General features: G+C 39.8%; 1 protein-coding gene across 7 annotated transcripts in view; it reads right to left on the reverse strand.

Annotated features, from left to right (window-relative positions):
- CDKAL1 (CDKAL1 threonylcarbamoyladenosine tRNA methylthiotransferase) overlaps nucleotides 1–25,733 on the reverse strand; it is a 705,830-nt gene that overhangs the window by 292,452 nt on the left and 387,645 nt on the right. For all 7 annotated transcript variants that reach the window (XM_086706145.1, XM_086706146.1, XM_025916964.2 and 4 more), the window contains one exon: nucleotides 19,478–19,644. In XM_086706145.1, coding sequence (XP_086562271.1) covers nucleotides 19,478–19,644 — 167 coding nt within the window. The remainder of the gene's footprint in view (nucleotides 1–19,477; nucleotides 19,645–25,733) is intronic.

The raw sequence follows: 25,733 nt of genomic DNA on the forward strand, positions 1-25,733 counted from the left end.
ATACTGTCCAGCCATTGGAAGATGCACACTTAACACTGTGGTTTGTAAGAAAAAAGTGTGACCTCAACAGTGCAGTTACGTGTAGGAGGTAGATACGGCAAAGCGTCCGAGACTTCTAAGGGTTGACTAATGTAAGAAACACACAGCAACTACTCGGATATAGTGGACGAAGGTGGGAAACTCACCGATTTTGAAACTCCGTAACCAAGCAGGAAAAGGTTGTAATTCTTTGGCAAGGAAATACTGAGCTCATTTTTAAAAATTGAGACATAATTGACATATAACATTATATTAGTTTCAGGTGTACAACATCATGATTTGATATTTATGTATATTGTGAAATAATCGCCACAATAAATCTATTTAACATGCCTCATCAGACGTAATTACCAAGTTTTTTTCTTATGGTGAGAACTTTCAAGATCTACTCTCTCAGCAACTTTCTCATACAATGCAGTTCTCATAAATACATTCCATGCTGTACATTACATTTTCATGTCTTGTTTAGTCATAACTGAAAGTTTGTGCTTTTTTTTAAGTTTATTTATTTATATTGAAAGAGAGAGGGGGACAGAGAGTGAGACTGAGAATGAGTAGGGGAGGGGCAGAGAGAAGAGAGAATTCCAAGCAGGTTCCACGGTGTCAGCACAGAGCCTGACTCAGGGCTTGAACTTATGAACCATGAGATCATGACCTGAGCCTGAGCCGAGATCAAGAGTCTGAGGCTTAACCGACTGAGCCATCCAGGCGCCCCTGAAAGGTTATATTTTTGGCCACCTTCACCCTTTCACCAACTCCTTCAGCCCTCATTCCCACTCCCCTCTGGCAATCACCGACCTGTTCTATCCATGAGCTCGTTTTTTTTGTTGTTGTTGTTTTATTTTTTAATATCACATGTATGTGAGATCATACAGTATTTGTCTTTCTCTGTTGGACTTATTTCACTTAGTGCAATGTCCTCAACATCTACCCAGAGTATTGCTAGTGGCAGGATTTTCTTCTTATAGCTGAATAATATTCTACTGTATCTACATACACTACATTTTCTTTATCCATTCATCCCTCCAAGGATATCTTCCTTTTTATACAGGAGAGATTTTAATGAACAGTTAACCAAAAAATATTTGTCATCGTTTCAAATATAAAGGACTAACTATAACTATTTCTAAATTCTAGGTGCCTAAAGCTGTTTCTTAAGATAATCAAGATACAAGGCGTTCACATGACAGGTCAAATCCGTTGAAGGGCAGAGGACACTGCTCAAGTGCTATGGTAGTGTTCAATCATACCTCACTTTTGCTGTCCAAAGTAAGATTTTTTTTAAACAAATGAAAACTCCACATTCCAGAAAAAAAAAAAAATCCACATTCACTATTTTGCACATTTTACTATTCATGTCTCTAAATCAACAACCAATAATAAAATGATTAAATTCATTTCTTTTAACTGAACTTTAAAATGTGCAACACGATAAATTCCCACAGTCCACTCCAAAAGAAATGCACCATATTGCATCAGTCAGTAATGAAACAGTTAACTTGTAGCCCAAAGAGAATATGAAAACCGGGTGGTTTCAAATGCAGCTCAACTTGAGAGTCATCTGTGTGCCTAATGTAACATTTATTTCCTGCTTCTATTTTCACAAAGTATTTTGTATTACTAGATATAATTATATATTCTACAGAATGAAAAAGTACAATACGAGGCCTCCTTCAGTCCCATCTGGATATAATAAAGGAATCGAATTTTGAAGTGGCAGGACTGTGAAGGGAAAACTCAACCTTTAATCATAACAGAAACAGCTGATTGTCCTTTTTCCTACACTGTGCCACCTACTAATAACTGTTAAGAAAAACACCAGCCACATGTGAGACTCTGAATCAGCGTAGGATCTGAAGAGCCACAGACTGGCTGAATCCGTTTCAAGCTGACTTTACAAAACCCAGTCCAAAGTTGAACCTTTGCAACATTATATGTGGAATGTCCTTTAGGATTCTGATTACGTAGTAGCTGAGTAGCCACATCTGTGATACATTACAAAACCAAAGCAGCTGCCAGTAAAGCTTTTAGTATTTCGAGAACACACACTTCGGGTTTAGTAAACCCTATACTGTCTCCCCAGTCTAAAATTTTACTCCCCTCCATGTCTTTGAGTTTGTAACTACTATCTCTTCCTTGAGTTAGTACAGATTAATTTATTAGATTATTAATCTATTAATTAGACATGTAAAAAAGTAATAAATAACTTTAAGGGACTTATTAAAAAGTCATAGAATGAGAAAACTAGGAGATCAAACTGCTTGCTCTCCTACACTACCATTTCCAGGCAAAGATAAAGATTTAACAGATGTAGGATTTGTGGAAGGTCACACCGTTCATCAGGGCTAGAATAAGGGTTAGAACCAACGCCTTCAGGTTTTCAGAACAGTGAGTGCCTTCTTAAATACAACTCTTACAAGTTAAAATTTATGATAGGTTTCCTAATAATTTTTTTTTTTTTTACAGACTTAACCAAATTACACCAAAATGCATTCTCACAGTGTGGCTTATTGACTCTGCCATCGTATAAATATATTTAATATAAATAAAAACTCTGTATTCCAATTTTTTTCATTCTCTTGAATAGGCATTGCATCAACCACACACTGGAAAAAGCCAGCAACTCACAACCAATCCCAAACAATTCCGTACGCAGGGGAGGATTAAATACTGGGTCATTTGCTGAAGGGTCTTTATTATGTCCCATTCAAAATCTATGTAAGAGAAAAGTGGCAAGACTCATACATGGCTGGCAATTTTTTCAAGCCAAACACATGTTAGCCAGCAATTCCACTCCTCAAGTGTAAACCCAAGAGAAATGAGCATATATGTCCACCAAAAGGCACAAATGATAACATTCGTGTAAGCTTTACCCATAATAGCTGAAATCCAGAAATCATCGTGATATTCAACAGGAGAATGGCGGGGGGGGGGGGGGGGGTGGGAAATGTGGTGTATTGACATGACAACGGAGAAAAACAAACTCCCCATACACATGGCAACACGAATGCCTCTCCCAGACATGCTGTTGGGCAAAGGACAAGATGGCGGCAACACAGAGGAGGCCCAGCGAATACTGGCATACCTCGGTCTCTGCTTACAGTGACTCAACACCTGGGGACCAGTCCTCCCGCCGTGGCCCCTGGAGAGCCTCACACTGCCCTCACAAGTCCCACTCCGCTCCCTCCACAGACAGCTTTCTCCTTCCCCAGGAGGGCTCCAGAATTCAATTCGCTCCGTCAATCACAAGGTTTCTGAGGAGAAAATACTTACAAGGTGGGAACACCTGATCCAAAAGCCACCTTCATTCAGGAAAATGAAAAATAAGTTCTGTACTTTCAGATCTGATGCATTGTTTTAAAGGTAAAATGCCCAAATTCCTAGAAGATAACAATACCTAGAAGATAATAATACCACCAAAATTCCTAGAAGATAACAATACCTAGAAGATAATAATACCACCTCATAACTGCTGAGCACTTCCTGTGTTGGGTACTGTCCTAAGCATTCTACGTTCATTAAGACTCCACTGCTCCAGCGAGGTTCCTGTATCCCAGGCTAAAACAAAATATTACATTTATATAGTATCCCACAAAGCACTGTTGGTACATTGTCTAATAGTCTTTGTACAGGGTGACTGCTATTATGCCCCTGTTGATAAGTGAAAGCATCAAAACCTGGAGAAATGTAAAAGTTTCAAATCAGCACTGCATCTGGGACCATGTCCAAGAATGGCCCCGACACCTGCCGATCAGCAACACTCAGGACTGCCTCTGAGTTCTAAAATCAGGAATGCCTGCTTGAGCCAAGAGAACAGAGGCCCATAAGATACACCACACTGAGGTCCCCGTATTAATTCACGGGCAACACACGCTGGAAGCAGGAGATGTACCTGAAACTGAGGAAACGAACAGAAGTGAAGGTGGGCTAGGCCGGTGGTAAGAGAAAGGGGAACAGAACTAGGTTTATGTTTATCGTGTTTTCTTTTGACAACTGCTTTGCTGAAATAGCAAGGACTTTGAGAAGAAGAGAAATACTAAAGAAACTTCGGGGCTTCCACGGTACACCTGACAGTAAACCAAAGAGGGGCCGGTGCCTCGAGAGACAGAGGCTCACTAAGGGCACAGAGTGTGCCCCAAGCCTGGTGTGGTTGGCAGTGAGTGCTAAAGGGAATGTGTCTGAAGCCCCACGGTGCCGGCCACCAAAACGGTCCCTGGTGCTTCTCCAGGGCCACAGGTGCGGGGACAAGTGGAGTCCATCTGCAGGGTGATCATCTCTTGAGCAACAGAGAGATGTTCGGGATACGGCTTTCTGTCAACTTCACTTTCACACTGTGTTATTTGCGATATGAAAAGCACTTACGAGTGCGGAGGGCCATGCGATCCAAAAGAATGTTTCTTTCCCTCAGGTTTTGGGTGGAGGGTGCAAGTCAAGGTAACTGAGTCCCCACATTTGTTACAGAAGCAGGAAGTCTTTGTGTTCCAGGCCTCATGGACAAAGGCTTCCACACATATGACGCAAACTTCGAACCAGGTGTTGAGATGATCAGTCCACACCAGATAATGAAATGGCACTTTCTAAATGCCATTTTTGTTCTTCTAAGTTTTAGCTTACATCAAGTAAAATGACGCTGAAAAGATCTTAGAAGTCTCAGAATTAGAAACCAAATGGAAATTTTAAATCTGTCTCGTTTAGTGCAATCCCCTCAAAGTGGTGTTCCCTTTTCAGAAAGACTCGAGACTCAACAAAAGGGCCACATTAATGACAACACGGATCCAGGTGCAGGTTTTTCTACTCGTGTGAGCACTTCAATACAATCACAACCCGTTCAAGTTGGAAGAATAATAAATAAAAATATCACAAAGATATTTGAACAAAAATGTCGGGGATACAACCGAGGCATTTTAAAATCTGTGTGTACTGTGACCGTAAAACAATGCGCTGCACATTTTTAAATGACTCATTAATTCCTGGAGTTAACTACCTCTGGATTACCTGTATTTTCTGGTGGCTTACTGCAAATTCCAGAGTTTATAGCTATTAGTTGCCAGTTGCGTATCTTTTTAGTTTAGTAAATCTGCATCAACAGCAAACATCTTCTTGTCGATTAACAAACGCCTAATCAATTGATATGCAAAGCTTTCTGCAAGACTACACAGATGATGGAACATGACAGTGTTGTGAAGGGGCATCATTATCAAGAAAACAAAGCATTTTTATGGATCAAGACCAACTGCAACTTCAACAACATACAAGATTGTGATTGTGGAAGTTGAATTATCTATTAGAATAGAAATAACAAAATACTATTTGATATGATTTCTAATAAAAGAATCAATTAAGAAGGGAGAGAGAGAGAGAGAAGCAACCAACCATCACAGTCAAGTTCAGCCTATGTATGCCACATTACCTTCTATGTGGTGCCCAGAGCTACGAGTGTCTAATGAGGTATACATTTTATCTCTGTGCTTTCCGTGAGGGTGATGTTTGTTACAGGCCACTGAGAGACTCAATTAATAGTGATCTTTGGCTGTCAATAACTTACTAATGACATGAGCTCCTCCTCAAAAGCGTTAGGAGGGCAGATGGCACCGTAAGTGATTGACGGCACCTTTGACATGGAACACAAAAATTAAGCAAGAAAATGGACTAACCCAACGCACTAATGGCCTGCCAGATATACAGGCAGTCCATTTCAAGGCATAAATAATATTTATGGACATCAGAAGGAATGGCAGAGTAAAGACCTCTGAAAATCCTCTCCTCCATGAAAGCAATGAAGATAGGGACAAAATGGTCAAAAATCACTTTTTTCAGAATTCTAGAAATTAACTGAAGGCTTGTAGCAATCTGGGTAGCCTTTGTTCAAGAAAAATGGAGGACTCTTGGTAAGAATAGAGAACTATGAGGCATTTTAAACCTGCCCTTTTCTTATCTCCCACTCCCCAGCTCTGAAGTAGCCTTGAAAACCAACAGCCTTTAATCATGGTGAAAAGCAGCAGCCGGGCGGCCACTGGAAGGGACAAAAGACAGTTAGAGCTCCTTCAAAGCCTTGTTTCAAGAAAACTGTCATTATCTGATCTGTCTAGTGGTTCTATGGAAGACTCTACTCACTCAGCTTGCTTATTTAACCTGACCTGGCACTCACCCAGTGAAAATAGCCTTTTTCCCAGGGGCATTTGTCAAAAATAATCAGCTGCAATTGTTTAACATCAGGGCTGCCTGGGGCTGTGAATAAGTTAGGGCAAACAATAAATAAACCAAAAAGCTTAACAGAAAAAGCCAGGGAATGTGATGTCCAGAGGGGGCATTGGAAAATCCTAACATATTATGGGGATTCTAGAAGGCCATATGCATGCATAGGACTATGTGTATGTCCAGGTTGTGCATGTGCTCAGTGAAGACCTAAGAAGACCTTCAGCTCTCACCTCTACCTAAACCTCAAGTTTTGCACAAACAGCAAATAAAGGTTAAGAGAGAGATGTAAGCACCCTGACTGAGCTGACAGGACATGCGACAACATTCTCCCATGTTGAAGACAGAGACTGATGGGTTCTAGGCACTTAACAAAATCTCTAACCATCAGCTGATGTATAACCTAATCGGGTAGAGACTTCCACCGTTCACACATGACAAAAAGTATAGACTTTACTGAATTAAGAAAAGTCACTCAACAAACAACAACAAACCGTGGGGAAAGAGGAGTATGTGATTTCCAGAGCTTCCACACTATATTTAAATGTTTGTTTAAATGTCTAGCTTTCAACAGAAAATTATAAAATATGCAAAACAACACAGGGGAGAAAGCAGCCAATAGAAACTGTCCTGGCAAAAGCCCAGTTGTACTTACTGGCCGACTTCATTTATTTTTTAACTTTTTAATGTTTGTTTATTTCTGAGGGACAGAGAGAGGCAGAGCATGAGCGGGGGAGTGGCAGAGAGAAAGAGGGAGACACAGAATTCAAAGCAGGCTCCAGGATCTGAGTTGTCAGCACAGAACCCGATGCAGGGCTCAAACTCACAAACCATGAGATCATGACCTGAGCTGAAGTCTGACACTCAACTGACTGAGTCACCCGGGTCCCCCCTTACTGGATGACATTAAATCATCATTTTAAATATATTCAAAGAAGTAAAAAACAAAACAAAGAAAGAACTGAAAGAAAGCTTGAGAATACTGTCTCACCAAATAAAAAATATCAACATTGAGATAGAAATTAAAAAAGAGGCAGATAGAAATTCTGGTAAGAAAAGTACAAGAATGGAAATAAATTCACTAGAGGGGCTCAGCAGGAGATCTGAGCAGGCAGAAGAAGAAATCAGCAAACCTGAAGACAGGTCAGTTGAGATTACCTGGTCTCAAGAAGAGAAAAATAAAAATAAATATAAAAATAAAAATCAACAGTGCCTCAGGAGTCTGTGGGTACCATTAAGCATACCAACATACACATAATGCGAATTCCAGAAGGAGACGGGGGAAATAGGCAGAAAGAATATCTGAAGAAATAATAGCAAAAAGTCTCACAACTTTGAAGAAAAACTACACATTCTAGAAGGTTTAAGTAGGACAAACTCAAAGAAATCTATCCGTAGGCACTGCACAATCAACCTGTTGAAAGACAAGGAGAGAATCCTGAGAGCGCCAAGAGAGAAGCAGCTCACCATGTATCAGCAATGCTTTAAATAAGATTAACGGCTGATTTCCAATCAGAAATGACAGAGGCCAGAAGGCAGTGGGAGGACATAAAAGTGTGGCTGAAAGGAAAAGACCATTAGTCAGGAATTCTAGATCCATAGAAGTCATCCTCCAAAAAAAGAAGAAAAAATTAAGACATTCCCAGATAAACAAAAACTGAGACAATACGTCGCTAGCAGACCCATATGAAAAATACTAAACAAAGTTCAGGCTGGAACGAAAACACACTAGACAGAAACCACGTTCCATGTGAAAAAATACAGAGCACAGGGAACAAAAACTATAAAGGTAAATGTAAAAGACAGTATAACGTGGTTTTCATTTGCAACTCTTGCTTTTATCTTGCACAAAGCACTAATTAGAAGTGTGCTGATGAACATACCTTGTACAAAGATATAATCTGTATAACAATAGCACAGAAGGGGAGAAGGAACAGGTATACATAAAAGTGAAGTTTTTTATATACTAGTATAAAGTTGGGATTAAGTCAAATAGATTGTTATAAATTAAGATACTAACTGTAATCTGAAGGCATCCACTAAGAAAATACACACACACACACACATACACACACACACACACACACAGATTTATATAAATCAAACAAGGGCATTAAAACGGCACACTACAGAATGTCTGTTCACCACAAAAGAAGGCTGTTGTGGATCGCACCATGTCTCAAAAAAGATATATTGGAGTCATTACCCCTAGTACCTGTGAATATGATCTTAGTTGGAAACAGGGTTTTTGTGGATGTAATCAAGTTTAAATGAGGTCACAATTAAGGTAGGCCCTAATTCGATGACTGGTGTCCCTCTAAAAGGAAATTCGGACACAAGGAGAAGACCATGCAAAGAATGACATAGAAACTGCAGTGATGCGTCTACCAGCCAAGGAATGCCCAACTCTGCCAGCAACCACCACAGGAGAAAGAAAGAAAACAGATTTCCAATTCAGAGCCTCCAGAAGGGAACTAAGCCTGCCACCACTTTGACTTTGGACCTTTGGCCTCCAAAACCGTGAGGGAAAAAATATGTGTTATTTCAAGCAGCCTCGTTTGTGGTAATTTGTTCCATCAACCTTAAGAAACTAACACATGGGCAGTAATAGAAGAACAGAGGAACAGAAAGCAAGAATTTGTTGAGAGAGGAAAAAAAAAGGAAGGCTGAAAATATAGTAATAAATTAATTAAAAGATTAACGTTTTAAGTTTCAGTTGATCAGAATGTAGGCTGATACTGCACATGGCACTGTATATTAAGAGTTGATATAAAGTTTGCTTTTTACATTTATTTTATTTATTTATATTTTTTAATAGATTTTTTATTTTATTTGGGGGGGGGGAGAGAGAGAGAGAGAGAGAGGGAGGAAGGGAGGGAGGAGGGAGACAGAATCCCAAGCAGGCTCCAAGCTGATGTGGGGCTCAATCCCAGGACCCTGGGATCATGACCCAAGCTGAAATCAAGAGTCAGATGGTCGCTTAACTGACTAAGCCACCCACGTGCCCCTAGATATATTTTAACATGTAGTTAGGAGAGTTATTTCTTTGTTGCCGTATATTAGAGACAGACTTATTCAACAGTACTTTCTGTAATCAAACATTTACACGTGGCAAACTTTCCAGGGATTTTTAAAAACACACAAAAATACATACCATAAAAAGAGACAGAATAGATTTTTCCCTTTAAATAGATGAACAATTAATTCAAAATTACTTTCAACATTACAGTTTGATTTTCTCCGTCCCACGTGCAATACCTCTAATCCTGAAAATGGTTCATCACACGTGGACTATTGATGCCCATTTAAATCCACCTGAGAGTATTGCTATGTAACACACAGATAAAGTAGTGCTTAATAATAATAGTAACTTTAAAACCCTTACATTTCCAAATTAGGGCACAATCATTATTTACTGTTAAAAGACATTACAGAATTGGAGACTTCAACTGGAAAGCTTAATATTTTCATGCCAATTATTATTGTGGTACGCAAAGGAAGACGTGGGGAAAAAGAACAGATGCATTCTGGACCGGGAAGCAACACACAATTTAGTAAACTAGAAATAAATAGCAGCAAACTAAGAAACTGCACTTTGCTTTCTGAAAAATATGCAGAATGTCACTCTACTATTCCATGAACCATTAATTTCATTACCAACCTTTCTGTTCTACACCATGAATCATCTGAAAATTCCATTACCCACCTGATATAAAATATGAGGATTTCATTTTACTAAGTGCTGAATTAGCAAGTGCCTAAGGTAGCCTTTCATAGGCTATCAGAGCAAAGAAATCAATAGAGAAATATCCTGGAATCAAAACGAAAGTGTAAAGGAATGTCCACTGATTGCCTTATGTGTTAGCTGTTCTCGGTGCTTATAAAGGAAAGTCAAAGGCAGCTTTTCTCAACGGTTTCAGCATAAGTGACTTCCTAAATTAATGAGGAAGATAAAGCCCACAGATGGTGTATTGTGCAGTTTGAACTATACTAATTTTGACAGGTGACATGGAAGCCTTCTCAGCTACTCCTGTGAAATTAAGGATTCAGGGGAATGGCAATGTGAAATGCCTTTTAAGATGCAAATTAAACCACATACATATCTAATGCCCTCCTTTATAAACTGAAATGTACACAGGAATACTAAAAAGAGCGAATGGGAATATTTGTATCCCACAACTGAAATATGTAAATCTCCAGGCTTCTTAGGTATTCTAGAATATTCTAGAAGTATTCTGGAAAGTATTTAGTATATATAATTTCCACTGTATATAATTTTCAATATATACAATATATAACATATTACATATTATATATATCTAACATATCAGATATATATCTAATTATATAATTTCTAATATGTACATTCAAAAATGTATGTTTATGTATGTACATATGTATGTTTTAAACTATTCTGCTTTATTAAAAGATATATACACATAGAGACATGGTTCCATATATTTGACAATGGCATCAGTTTCATTATAAAGCATTTGCTGGGGACTTTTCACTTAACATCTTTTTTTTCTTATATGTGAAGGAGAGAGAGAGAGCAAGCAGGGGAGAGGCAGAGAGAGAGGGAGGCAGAATCCCAAGCAGGCTCCACACTGTCAGCCCAATGTGGGAGATCATGACCTGAGCAGAAACCAAGAGTTGGATGCTTAACCAACCGAGCCACCCAGACACCTGTTCACTTATTGTCATGACACGTGTTTTACGTTTATGTACTCCTCTCAGGAAAATGATCATCTCTTTTGGGAATAAATATGCACATGTCATTGGATTTCATGAGCAATCTTCACAATTTTAGGCCAACGGCAAGGGGAAAAATGAGATAAGAGAATGAGAAATACGGACAGCTTTTACTACACAGTCGATTAAAGCATCTTATGGTAACCAAAAATGATCTGATGATATACATTTCCACAGTGGGTCCAGACTCTCACCTCTGCTATCTGGTAATTTAGAAGGTAGAAATGAGAACCACAGTGAAGTCCACAGTGTAGGCCTCCATACATTATTGATGGCCACATAAATAGAATTTTTAAACAATGCATTTTCCATTGTGCTTCCCAGGAAGACAGAGGTAGCCAATACTTTCAACACGAGGAACATTCATTCATCCACAAAATAGTTCATTTTCCCCTGAAAACCTGGGACAATAAGCATAAATAAAATTCCTGATGAAACCTTTGGAGTCTGTTTGCTATGAGGGCAGCAACAAAGAGTCGTCTGTTGAGATCACGTCTATCTATTCACGAGTTCATTTCTTTTCTGGGTCCTTGCGTCTGCATGTAATCGTGAGGCTTAATCACCCAGACGGAATATTATAGACTGAGACTGTAGTAAGAAGCAATAAACTATGGAAATTTTTCTGAGGGGCTGCTGGGTTCAAGAAAAGCTTAGGCTTCTTACACAGGCCTGGAGCTACGAGGCTGAAACCTGGCACGGGAACAAATGAGGATCGCAGGAACGAACAGGCTGGGACACAGGTGTGGGCAGAGATGGAAGTGTCTGAGGCCCAACTGAAACTCTGCCGAGGTGCAGACCCAGCATGTCCAGGAGGCTACAGAACTGGAAGTAGGGAGGCGCCCGCCATCATGGTTGTGCAGAGCAGCAAGTTAATTTCATCTTCTATCACAAGTGGTCAAGTCCTTCGGCAAAGGGAGCCGGGGCCTGCCCTCCATCCTTATCTTCCCCTGCAGAGGGGCTCTCTGAATTAGGCTCCAGGGGAAGCCAGATCAACTTTTTATTCTGGATGTGAATCCTTTTAGTATTTTTAATGCAGGTTCCCCACCCCCCACCCCCAGATTTTCAGACAGTAACAAACTTTGGCTTCCAGTTTCAGAGGTGTCGCTGACCTCTCGAAATTCGCAAAAGCCAGGTTAGGAATGAAGTAAAGTGCCGATGATTATAACTGGCCAGAAAACGGGTGTCAACAGTCAGATCAAACTGCACACTGACGTCCCAAAGCCAACTGGGGATGGCAGAAATAGATTTCTCCTTTCCATTTCCTTGCTCAAAACAAATCATCTAGCCTGTCCTTCCATTTGTCAAAGGGGGGAGATATCTTGATACAACTGTACAAAGTCTATTTGCATATTTTTCTATTATGTTGAAAAGCATAAGCCTTAAGGAAAAATAACTTTAATGGTCCCCATGTGAATTACTGACTTCAGTTTGGAAATTCTGCGCTGCTTTGATGAAACAGAAATACAGCAAGTACTGAGTTTGCTACATTATTTTGAAACTAGGAGGCATTTTTAAAAAGTCTGCCAGGCCAAACATGTTAATTAATGTTCATAAATTACTATGTGGTATATTTACTGTCTTTTACCAGATAAATTAATTCTGATAAATATACAATTAGGTTAGACTAATAAGATCATTGAAGTAGAAGTAAATATACAAAAATCAAGGGTAGCAGAAAACAGATTTGTTAGTGATTACAAGACTTCTCAACCAAACACGGATGCAACATTTTAAATATCACTTATTTATGATATATCTTACATAATATAACATTGTAATTAAATAACATAAATACACCAAATGTAAATCTTTTAAAAATCTACACATTTTAACTGAAGATAAGTAAAAGGTAGGATAGTATCCTGTGAATGTAACTGTTATTTTTAGCGATATTTTACAGAATAATATAAATGAAGAATAAGTAGCTTGATGTGTTCATACTTTGAACGTAGGAAAGTCCTTAATAACAAGCATCTGCACTCCAGAGCCATCAACTTACCCTCTCTGGACCAGGCTGTAAGTGATGTACTAAAATTCTGATATAATTTTAAGACATACAGGAATCTTAAGGTTATTTTAAATTATTCCTAACCCAGGGAGAACCAGAATAGCTTAGATAAATAAAATCCACAGATTCCTTACCAGTCAACAGCTTTCACATCTTTTCCTTAGCAGCCAACCCATAAAATGAAAAACAAGACAAATTGCCTGATTTTAATTTCTCTTCCTTGACCATCCGCTGCGGACTTCTCTGATGGAGATTAGAAAAAATCAGTGAAAGGGAAGACGCAGGAAGGAGAAGAAAGAAGCTAAGAGGCTAGATAGTCTATAAACTCAGTAATCATACAGTGAGCTCATCTGCTCCAGGTAGTTCTAAAGAGCTTACCTAACATTCTGATCTCTTAGCAGGGCAAAGAAATAAAATGCACCCGAGATGGATTCTCCCTCACCATCTAGTACCCCCTCACAGAAAAGTGACACGTTAAGTGAGGCACACAGGTAACAACCATCCACAAAGTCTTCTAAAACTAGATGCTCTGCACGGATATGAAGATACTTCAACAGACGTGAGACGTGCAGTCAAGGAACGTGGAGGTACCACACCATTCAGCACACGTTCATTGGGTGCATGTTATCACCGGCACTGAAGAGCAAACACGTGAACAAGGCAGCCTCTCCCCAAAAAGGACAACAGTTTTGTTGGATTTGCATGTAAATAAGTCATCATCATCGGAGAGCACCATGCTGTGTGCCCTCAGAGATGCGTTGGACGGAGTCCGACAAAGCAGGGAAGGAATCTGGGAAGCATTTGGAAAGACTCTGTGAAAGATGCAGTGTGGTAGAAAGCATTTTAGAATCAGACAAGATAAGAAACCAGTTCAGCTGCTAACTACTTATAGAATTTGACCAATAATTAAACTTTTTAACACTTGGCTTTTAAATCGATAAACTGAGGCCAATAATAAGCTATATAGGTAGCTTATTTTAAGAAGGTAAAGAGATAATCTGTATAAGGCAATCAGCGTGGTTTCTTGAAAATAACGAGCACTTGATGAATTGCACTGATGTTATTATTATGCAGTCTTGAAAAAAAGCACCAGCTATTTCTGGTGTCTGATTAGTGGTAGCCATTGTATCACCGCCATTGAGCTCATTGTGCCCTGTTGGGTTCACGTGTATTATGTTGTCTGAATTATAATACCTTAGCTGTGGGTTCCCGACAACCAGGAAGGCAACACTAAGATAGGCTGTTTCAAGAGGGGTCAAGTTCACAAGCCACACTGCTTTCTGGAAGGTCAGAGTTCATTCAAGAAGAATATGCCCGGGTTATGACCTTAGCAATATCAATCATCAAGAAAACACATAGGGAAAATATCTCTTATTTGCCATGATAGGGGCAATATACTAGCCAGCACATGCAGTAGCAAATAGTAGCACATCTGATTACCTCATTTTTTTTTTTATTTTACTCTAGAGAAAGAGAGAGCATGAGCAAGAAGGAGAGAGGGGCAGAGGGGGAGGGAGAGAGGGAGACAGGGAGGGGGAGGGGGGGAGAGAGAGAGAGGGAGAGAGGGAGGGGGGACAGATCGAGAGAGAGAGAGACAGAGAGAGAGGTGATCCTAAGCGGGCTCCATGCTCAGCAAGGAGCCCGACAAGGGGCTGGATTCATGACCTGAGCTGAAATCAAGAGTCGGACACTCAACCGAGACACCCAGGAGACCCGGATTAACTCATTATTACCAACTGTCATCACATGGTAAGAATGGAATGAGAAAAAGTAAAAATTTCAGGAGTATGAAAAACCCACAGTATACAGGAGGCATCACAGGGTACTAAGGGGTCAAGACAATGGGGAAGCCCTGGAAGAAGGCATCTTAAGGATGCTGTATGTCAAGCTGCACAGTGTATCTTTATCCTGTGGGTAATGGACAGGCACTGCAGACTTTAAGACCAGGTGAGATAGATTTCAATCCATTTTTTAATCTATTGTTTTGACCTCATATCTATATTTAGTAAGTAATACATAAGCTTATAATTATGTTTCTTCAATCAGGGTATTTTTCCAAGATACATATGTATATGTATATATGTTTGAGGTATCTCTTTGCTATATCATTGTTTAAAATTAATCTCATATTATTTTTTTATGGCAGCAATAAGCTAAAATTAGGGCTTATAGATGTTCCGAACAACACATCACTACTTGCCTGCCTGTTAAGGATTAAGAATTCTCCTTCCCTTCCTTTTATTCACCCACATTTATTCAACATCTATTATATAAAGGGTTACACATGATACTAAACTTCTTTTAAAGTAGGCTCCACATCCAAAGTGGGGCTTGAACTCATGACCCCAAGACCAAGAGTCGAATGCTCTACTGACTGAGCCGGGGGCATCCCTAGACTCTTGATCAAACCTTAGAAGTGGACCCTATGCTAACTCTAATATGCATCTTCTGTTCCTATGGAGACTAAATAAGAAGTAATATCAACAGATCTATTTTTCCACACCACACTTTCAAAAGATTATTTTTTAAATGTTCATTTATTTATTTAATTTATTTAAAACAATTTTTTTAATGTTTATTTTTGAGAGAGAGAGTGTGAGAGAGAGAAAGAAAGCGAGCAGGGGAGGGACAGAGAGAGAGGGAGACAGAGAATCCAAAGCGGGGTCTAGGCTCTGAGCTGTCAGCACAGAGCGTGACATGGGGCTTGAACTCATGAATGGTGAGATCATGACCTAAGCTGAAGCGGGATGCTTAACCAACTGAGCCACCCGGGTACCGCTAATGTTTATTTATTTTTAAGAGAGAGAGAGCGCGCAAGCAGGGAGGGACAAAGAGAGAGGGGGACAGAAGATCCCAAGTGCGCTCTACGCTGACAGCAGAGAGTCCTATGCAGGGCTCGAACCCATGAACCATGAGGTCATGACCTGAGCCGAAGCTGGACGCTCAACTGACTTAACCACACAGGCGGCCCCACATCATACTGTTAAATAATGATGGAAACTTTGATATTTTCCCTTAAATGATTTCCTCTTTAAATAAATAAATAGTCTAAATAAATAAGTTGTTTAAACCAACAAGCAACAAGCAAGCAAGCAAGCTGGTAAAAAGGGTTTTAAGAAAGATCGCCCAAGAGTCAGGAGAATATGAAGTAAACGGAACAATGGGGAAAGAAAACAGCCCAGCGAAGCGCTCTACAGTTGAAGTCTGAAGCAGGAAGCATCTTCCAGAAACATAAGAAGGCGTGGTCCTACAAATACAATTCTCAAGGAAACATTACTGTCGGGACAGTAAGGCATCTGAGTAGTTATTTGAAGAGTGGGTTTCTTTTATCCACACAGTTTTAAATGACATCACTGTCTGTCATTCACTGGTGTTATTTTTTGTTTCCATCTTTTGTCTTGTTTTCTCTTTTTTTTTTAATTTGGAGAACTCTCTTTAGGTAAGTTCTGTGATTTCAGCAGAGCACCCCAGGCTTACCGTGAGGAAAATGGGGACATACAATGTATCAGCCCGCAGGGGCTGAGGCTCACCAGGTTGGCCTCCTCTTCTAGAGGTCCTAGTTCACCCTGTGAAGCCTGAGAAGCCTCCGCAGCTCAGTTATCTTGCCTGTTACATAATGGACGATGTGTTTGGAGAATACTGCAAGCTCCGGGCTCTCCCACTCAAGGAGATGAGAAGAACCACCAAAGCCAAGGTGAAAAGACCCTGTCAAAGTGTCAAAGGAAGACTTTGAAAGCTCTTATTTTCAGATGGCATGGGTCTTTGATTCTTGCACACCTCTGTTTCATTTGCTCTATTTTCCTTTGGATTGCTCTCTCCCTTGGTGTGCTCCAATATGACTGGGTTACTCCCAGCTTATCATGTGCATGGGAGGGAGTACCTCTCATTGGGATAAACTTTCACCCTTGAAGTTCATTTACTTTGCCATCTTCTGTGGCTGTGGCCTCTTCTGACCAGAATGTTAAGACTTGAAAGTTCAAGGCTACAGAGTGGGCTCTATAATTTATTTTATGAAGAAGGACATTCCTTTATTCATTCTTTATTTGCTTGCTTATTGAACCACCACTGGAAGGGTACATCCAGGCATGGATATGATAAAGTCCTTGCCTTGTGAAGATAACAATATAGGAGGGAAGGCCAACACTATAGATCGCTTGAAGCAAGAATTTTATTTTATTTTATTTTATTTTATTTTATTTTATTTTATTTTATTTTATTTTATTTTATTTTATTTTATTTTATTTTATTTTATTTTATTTTTAATGCTTTTAAAAAAATGTTTTAATGTTTGTTTATTTTTGAGAGAGAGAGAGGGGGAGACAGAGTATGAGTGGGGGAGGGGCAGAGAGAGACAGAGACAAAATCCGCAGCAGGTTCCAGGCTCTGAGCTGTCAGCACAGAGCTTGACGTGAGGCTCCAACCCATTAGCTGTGAGATCATGACCTGAGCCGAAGTTGTACGCTTAGCCAACTGAGCCACCCAGGCGCCCCATTTTTGTTTCTGGTTTTGTTTTTTTGAGGGGGCTGGAAGCAGCAGAGAGAGAGGGAGACACAGAATCCGAAGCAGGCTCCAGGCTCTGAGCTGCCAGCACTGAGCCTGACACGGGGCTTGAACTCACCAACTATGAGATCATGACCTGAGCCAAAGTCAGATGCTTAACCAACTGTGCCACCCAGGCACCCATGACAAGAATTTTAAAAAGGAAACACCATGACAATCAGAACCTGTTATCACTCTAACTATAATCTATGAACTAAACATCTGGTGTTTTCCCCAGTAAAGTGTAAAGCTATGTTCATGGCACCTCCTGTTGATTTTTAGACACTGCCCTGGAGCATCTACCTGGAGATCAACTACAGCCACTACTTTAGATATCGAGCACTAGGATTTGCTATAAATGTACCGTTCCTTTCTGCAACCTTGAAATTAATTAAAGTACTGAATTTATTCCAAGAGGTACTTTATTTAGTCATCTTGGAGCCAATACATGATATCCCCCCTCATGCATGAACTTCCCTGATTGTAGCTACTATGGTTCCCTTAATTCTTGATGAGACTCTCCTTAATGCACACATCTAGCGTATCGCTTGGTGTATACCTCACATTTACTGCAAACCTCACATTTATTGCTACAGCTGTTACCATGTTTGATCTTTATAGAGAGTCACTTGCTTTTTTTCAAGTGTTGAGTCAAAGGGTTACGTATAAATTGACATGCCTGCAATTTATCTTTAAGTAGCAAATCTTAACTGTCCCACATTGTCCAAAGTACCAAAGTTAACCTATAAATCATATACCTTTACTAGAAATATATGGCTAGAAATATGTGAATAACAAAATTGAAGTTGCTAAATCTCTTCATTAAATATTTATAATTAACAATCAGACTGCTACCAAATCTGTTTTCAGAATTTCTAAAACACATTCTCGGTATTAGGGAGGCTCTTTAAGCACAACTTCAACAAGTATAGGCTTCGAATCAAATCAACAGAAAACAATCTTTTGAATCACTGAATATTCATTGGGATTTATGCATCAAATTTCAGCAGCCATACTTGCTTTTAGATTTTTGGAATGTTGTTTTTCTGTACAAACTAACTGCAAAGAACACAACCGATAAAAATATAAGTGACTTGTTTCTACACTTTGCACATGATTTTCCTACAGCAGTTATTAGATTTCTTATCCATAACTCTGGGTCCGATATAATTATTTTCTTTCTCAAACAGCCGTCATGGATCCTAGCATGTACTTTTTCATTTAAATGACTGTTTGCCTGTCCGTGTTTCTTGCTCATATTTACCGTGGCGTTTGTCATTGAGGTCCCACCTAGCAGTACATGTGCCCATTTCCCAGCTTAACGGTAAGCTCCTTGAGGGTGAGCACCTGACCCAGGGAAGGGATACAAGTGAACCCAGGTGGCCCCCATGACCCCAACCCCTTATTTTTCCACAGTGACCACAAAAGAATCAAGGGAAAGAACACCAAACTCTGTCGCTCTTTGTTTCTATTCCATCCCTTCACTATCTCCAGACAAAGGGAGGAGATTTAAAACATCCTCAGACTTCCAAGCCCAGTCCCCTTCCTGATGTGCCTAACAGCAGCTCGGATAACGTGTTTGCGACAGGTTGCGGAATTAATGCAACGTATTAGCACCACAGAACCAGGCCGGGGTACCGAGTGGGGGAACCGGGGCAAATTTATGCGATGGAAGACTGAAGAGCTGCAAAGAAGAAACAAAGAACTTTGACAAGATGGCAAGTGCTGGAGAAGCCGAGCAAAAACGGGGTGTGCAGACTGACAAAGAAGAGGACTTGAAATTCTCAACTCATTCTTAGTAATGTGGGACTACAAAAAAAAAAAAAACAAACAAAAAACGTGCAAGAGGTTTTCAATGTAACCCATGTGATGATGCTGATGCCGCCACATTGTCTGGACTGGTTCGTGTCTGTGTCAGCACGGAAACGGGGTGCTTCTCCTTACCTCCAGATGCTCTAAAATATAGGGGGGATTCGTCATGCCAAGCCTCAGCATTGCTCCCCGAGGGATCACTTCAACCAGTTTCCACAGCAGTGCGGGGAGATTGGTGCCAATGTCTCTGCCATAAGCCCCCGTGTCTTCACTGGTCAACCATATCTCACAGACGCCCTCTGTGAATCAAAGGAGATAATTAACAAATCTGTTTCCTTCATCATACAGCTGCTCCCTCTTTTTAATGCAGTATTACTCAACACCATTATGCAGGCAGTCTGGGTATTCAACTGCAGAGAAAAAGCAGCTTACCCCGTGGTGGCACTGGGTTATTAAGTTCATTTTCTGAACACCAGAGAGTTACAACAAGGCTGTAAATTATCAGTGCGTCCTATGGAGTGATTAACATTCACAGCCAATCAGTTCAACCGCGCTTCCTCCAAAGCACTTTGATCAGGACGAGAGCTACAATCCCATCACAATGGACACCTATTTTATGGAGCACCGTAAGCCTTGGAACTGAAACAGTCACTCTAGAGAATGGGCACTAGCAGGACTGAACTCACTAATCAGTCTGTGACCAGCCCAAAGAAAAACGTCAAGTGTGGTTCAGGTTTAACTCACAAATTATTAATTATGAGATAACCCATTTCTCCTGCAGTAACTATTCTGATTTGTTTTCTTTATTCAATTAAGAATAGAGTGCACTGCATTGCTGCGTTCAAAGAAGTTGGTTGCTGTATAAACTGAGTATTTGGGTCGAAAAACCTGTTTACTGACAGCTGTCATCCTACTTTCCATCAATCAGACTTGAGGAGAATGTGGACAATGTATATATGTTTTGTTGTCATCGTTACTATAAAGAATCCCGACTTCAAATATTATGGCCTGCAATAACATCCTCCCAAAAATCAAAAAGAAATACATCTGGATAACCTAGTATTATTTAAAATGAATAAAACAGAGCAGGAGCCACCCAGGTTTTCAGAACCTTTCTGAAAGCATATTCGATTAAAGGATTAGCCTATTTTAAAAGGCCAAGCGATTCTCACAAAGCTAAGACCAACAGTCAAATAGCCCTGTGAAATTTGCTCATGCTAAAGTGATTTGTTGCTTCAGAACATACCTCAGCACATACACAAGGCCCAGAAATACTACAGCCTGACCCGAAAATATAAATGTCTAGAAAGAGCCTTCAAATTATCACTTAAATTGTCTCTAGCTGATGGAAGAGAAGAATTTCAAAAATACATTTAAATACTCCGAGCCAAGAGCAACAAAAAATAAGACACACGGCTTTTAGGTAAATGTGAACTTACAAACTTACAGGAAAGAGTAAAGATCTTCCCTCTCTTTAATGTGTTCCACAGAAATGGACAGATAGACATGAAGTTGAGATCTCCAATAACTATTCTTTCCTTAAGGTAAGAGATAGATTTACTTTGTAAAACAAAACAAAACAAAACAAAACGCTAGCCAAACCATATAAAAACATGTTCACTTTTCTCTATTTGTCTATCTTTCTGAGACAGGCACATCCTCATTCACACCCACACAACACAGAAAATACAAGAAAAGAAATAAAATTTTACTTTCCTGAAATTAAAGAATCAATAACTTAACATAGAGAACAGGAGGTATCAAAAACAAAAAAACAAACAAAAAAACCCACCAAAAACCAAAAAGCCCAACTCTATTTTAAAAGTTGGAGATGTTTTCAGTATTTGCAAATCAGTAGTGCTAGGAATATATGGGTTTTCTTTACTTAAATGTAAATGTGCAGTTCCAGAAATCAATAAACATTTGCTTAGTTTTAATCATTTAATAAAAGGTTTTCTCTTCAAAAGAAACATTCTGCTGTGTTCACAGGCTACCTTTGTGTAGTCTGACAGTTGTATAAATATTCTCTGCACATGGGAGTCAATTTTCCCTTTTATTTTTAAAAGAATAAGGGGTTGCAATTAGTGGAATCATCTTTATTTTAATATCACATATGCCATCAGCCACTGGACTCCTACAACCTTTTTTTTTTTTTTTGCTTGTTTGTTTTTAATCTTATCACAAAATCCACTCCAGGGAAAGACATGGCTAAGTAACAACATAAACGGATTTTAAAACACTCTGAAAGAGGTTATAAAAACAGGACATTATCCATGATTTTCCAGTTACTGGCACTTGAGCAACACAATATGAATATTTTAAAATGAACAGAATAATTTTAATTTATAATTTTTCCATCCAAATGGCTCCGTGTTACGCCTTATGTAGAGAGAGCGAGTTCCTGGAACGGTGCCTTGCTGTTGCTAGATGAATATAGAAGGGGGAAAATCACTATGAATAGGAATGGAAATAACATCCATGCAGAAAACAGCAGCCAGCTCTTAAAGCCGCATAGGTGGGGACCAATAGCCCCCTGGTGGGCTGAAACTTCAAATTAAATCACATAAAGAGGAAGCAGCTGTAACACTAAATCAGCAACAACAGGAATAATGGTCTTGATGTCTCCAAGATCAAGGCTGCTAAAATGCTCTCTGTAATAGCAACCTGGTTCAACACACAATGAGAGAACATGTGCAAAACGGGAGATGCCTGGACTTTGGGAGGGCTGGGCCTTGCCAGTTCGATCCAGACATTTGTCAAAGATGATTCTGCTCTTAATCGAAGTGAGAAAGTCCGATTTCACAAGGTTACATTTCAAGAATTCTAATGAGTTCTGATCCTTCAAGACGTGAGGATTCAGAAAGTCATTTCCCACTAAAGGTGAAGCAGGATCCCCGGCCTGACATCCTTGTCTCTGGGCAGTCATGTGGACTGCTCCCTGTGCAAGCGGTTCCTGCCAGGCCAGCTTGCACAGGAATTCACGAGGGAGAATGAAGGCTGCGGTCTGCGATCACTAATGGATACGGGGACACATGCACGCTTCTGTCTGCACACTTAATTGGCTACACTTATGGACAGCAGGGCTCGCCTAAACAGCTTCATTCCGTAAGGACTTCAGTTACGAGCTATACTCCTCTCCACGTTCATTTCTTTATTGGTCTATCAAACATTTATTAGGCCCTTACCCACTATGTGCCCAGCATCCATTCAGGCTCAGGGCAGATAAGGGTTCATCATCAAACTTCTGTGATCTAACGCTGGCTATTATCCAGGAGCTGGCAAGGGGACATGAACAGACACCCTGGGAACTTCACAACCGTGCCTATCGGTGGGGGTGGAGGCAGAGGGGGTGGGGCGCCAAAGAACACAGCCTCAGAAACCAGAATGAGAGGCATACTGGGCTGGCTCCAAGTGAGGATGATGTCAGCCCCAATGAGATAGGCCCAGTCTGCACTGTAGCAGGGACTTTGACGAATACATGTCAGAAACACAAACATGTGAAAATAAAAAAGAGACGCAAGCAGGAAGAACGGAGATAAGAAAAGTAAAGGCCCAGTAAAAACTCCCAGGCCTGTAAAAATAAATACACACAAAAAAAGAAAGTGGTAGGTGGAAAAGTGGGAGACAGAAATTAGCTTTTTATAAGCATCGAGGAGAAATTTTACTTTTTCCTAAAACTGTTCATCTATCTTGATTTTTGTTTGTTTTCCTTAAATTATTCCTTCTGCCTTTTCTAATGAACGTTAGGTTCTTCAGATCATCCACCATCCTTTTGTGGTTGTTACTTCTGGGGAAAAAAGAGCAAATACTAGGAAGAAATGAAATGCGTCTCACCAGGGAAAATCCTTTCAAACGTCCAGTTATTAGAATCCATTATCATTCTACCCAAGTAATTCCTGATGAGTCTATAGTTGAAACACATAGGATTGTTGTTGTTTCTCCCCCCTCGAATGGAGAGCCACCACCACAGCTGGATTTTGATCTCTGCTCCACAGTAATCTGAGATGGCAGAGGACCGAAAATGGAGAAGACTTAAGAGGTTAACAATAAAAGAAAGATAATATGCTCAAAAAAAAGTCTCACAACAAAGAAAACCCTTTTTGAAAAATCAAACTTTGCCAAAACTCAATTTCAAAACATTATGACTCATTATAACTGGTCCAGTGTATAAGCTCCATTGTAAGAAATGAAAATATGGGTGAAGACTGACTTCATCTGATCAGAGAAGTGATTTTTGTTCTCCAGTGGCTCCTGTTTTATGGTCGGCGAAAATCTCTACCATACAAATAAATCTCATTTATTCCACTGGGAGGAGAGTCTCCAAAAGTAAGGACTACAGAAACAGGAAAACTGTAAACAGTGATTAACAGGGTCGAAAGTTAAATAAAAAAACAAAAACAAGTCACCTCAAAGTCTGCTCCGTGTTTCTTCCTCAGAAACGCGTGCTCTCTCCCCTTCTGTCCTGTTCCCTACGTTACGAGCTTGGACTTTTCCCTCCTTTCAATTCCTCCCCTACTTCATCTCCATCTCCAAAGGCTAACGTGGACAATGAATTAAACATACATTATGTTGTATTTATTTCATATGTACTCAATTCTCTGCTCTTAACTGCTGATGCTCTCTTTTAAGGGTGACAGGGCATATTAGTTAGATTGTTATGGGTTCTTTCTTCTTAAAGCAAATCTTAGAAAATTCAGAAATAAATAGGACCCTCTGTTTAAGCATTTGAAGGGTCATGGAAATGTCTTCAAAGGTGATGTTTCGAAATAAAAATACACATAGGCAGCCTCATACCTAGTTAACCTATTCATTTCATAGCCAATTAGACACTATAATTTGTTTGGTCTCTTCGATGCTCAAGGGCTTTGGGTTTCCTTTTCAGTAAAAAAATACATAAATAAAAATGAAAAACAAGATTATTAAAGACAACACCATAACATGTCTATCTTTTATATAACAATGATGTATCACCATTAAAGATCCAATGAATAGGCCACCATAAAAAACAGGTATCAATTACCTAATTCTTCAACTATATCACTGTGTATACTACTTTTGCAAACTTAAAAAGTTACCAGTGACACGAAGGTGTTTTCTGCTACTTTTCTATTTTGAACAACGTTACATTTACGGAAAAGTTTTAAGAGTAGTAGTACATCGAATCAGTACATCTACTACCTGCACCTCCTTCACTCAGACTCGGGAACATTTTGCCACATTGGTGAGCTCCCCACCCTTCCCGCTCTCCTCATGGACAAACCCCATGGTTTTTGTTTTCTCCCTGAGAACTAGGTGCAGACACTGTGACACTTTACATCTAAATATGTCACCATGTATCTTCTAAGACCAAGAACATTGTCCTTCATAATCACGACACAATCACACTGCTCTTGGCCAACCGAACGCTGGACAGCTCCCACTGTAACAGAACTGAGTCACCTGTATTTCTTTGTGCGAGCCCTGCAGCTCAGGCCTCTGTGCTTCAGCACATGCTGTTCCCGCTGTCTAAAATGTCTTCCAGTCTTTTTTGCATAATGAATACAGTCTTACGGGAAATTTTCTTGATCACCCAGACTAATTTAGAAGCTCCTCTCCTGTGCTCCCAAGCATCTGGTGCAAAATTTTGTATCACGATGCATTATAAGGACTGATTTGTTTGTTTCCTTGAGAGGATGTAGGCATCTCCAGGAAGAGGTGCAAAAATCTTACTAATACACAGATGCCTAGAACCTACTAGAGTGCATGGCACATAGGAAGCACTCAATAAATTTTGGTTCCATATACATACATAAACATATATATATATATGAATATTCATGTATATACACACATAGACTGCATGCAAAGGAGTATACTAGGTTCTGTATCAAGCATTAAGGAAATGCCAGATTAAATTTTCTTTGGACAATACAGAAATGCAGCTTGAATGTGGTGAAGTTCGTTGCACGGTCTCTTAACTTCACATAAGATTAGTAGTCTTGATTAAAGAGCCCTATAATCAGGGTGCCTGGATGGCTCACTGGGTTAAGCTTCCGACTCTTGATTTAGGCTCAGGTCGTGATCTCGCCGTTCATGGGATGGAGCCCCGTGTCTGGCTCTGCACTGACCATGCAGAGCCTGCTTGGGAATCTCGCTAACCCTCTCTTTCCGCCCTCCCCCACTCACGCACACATGCACAAGAGCTCTCTTTCTCTCTCTCAAAATAAATAAACATTTTTTAAAAAAAAGTTCCCTATAATCCTATCATGATAGCTGGACAGCACTGCAAGTAAATACAAACTATTTTTTTACATAGAAGTGAGACTTCCCACATAGGTAAGTTCAGATAGATCAGTTATCCATGAAACAATTAAACTTTAAAATGATCTTTTTTATTGCTTTAATAACA

This window comes from Puma concolor, chromosome B2, assembly GCF_028749965.1.
Source record: "Puma concolor isolate L17-30 chromosome B2, mPumCon1.1.hap2, whole genome shotgun sequence".
Classification (NCBI taxonomy): Eukaryota; Metazoa; Chordata; class Mammalia; order Carnivora; family Felidae; genus Puma; species Puma concolor.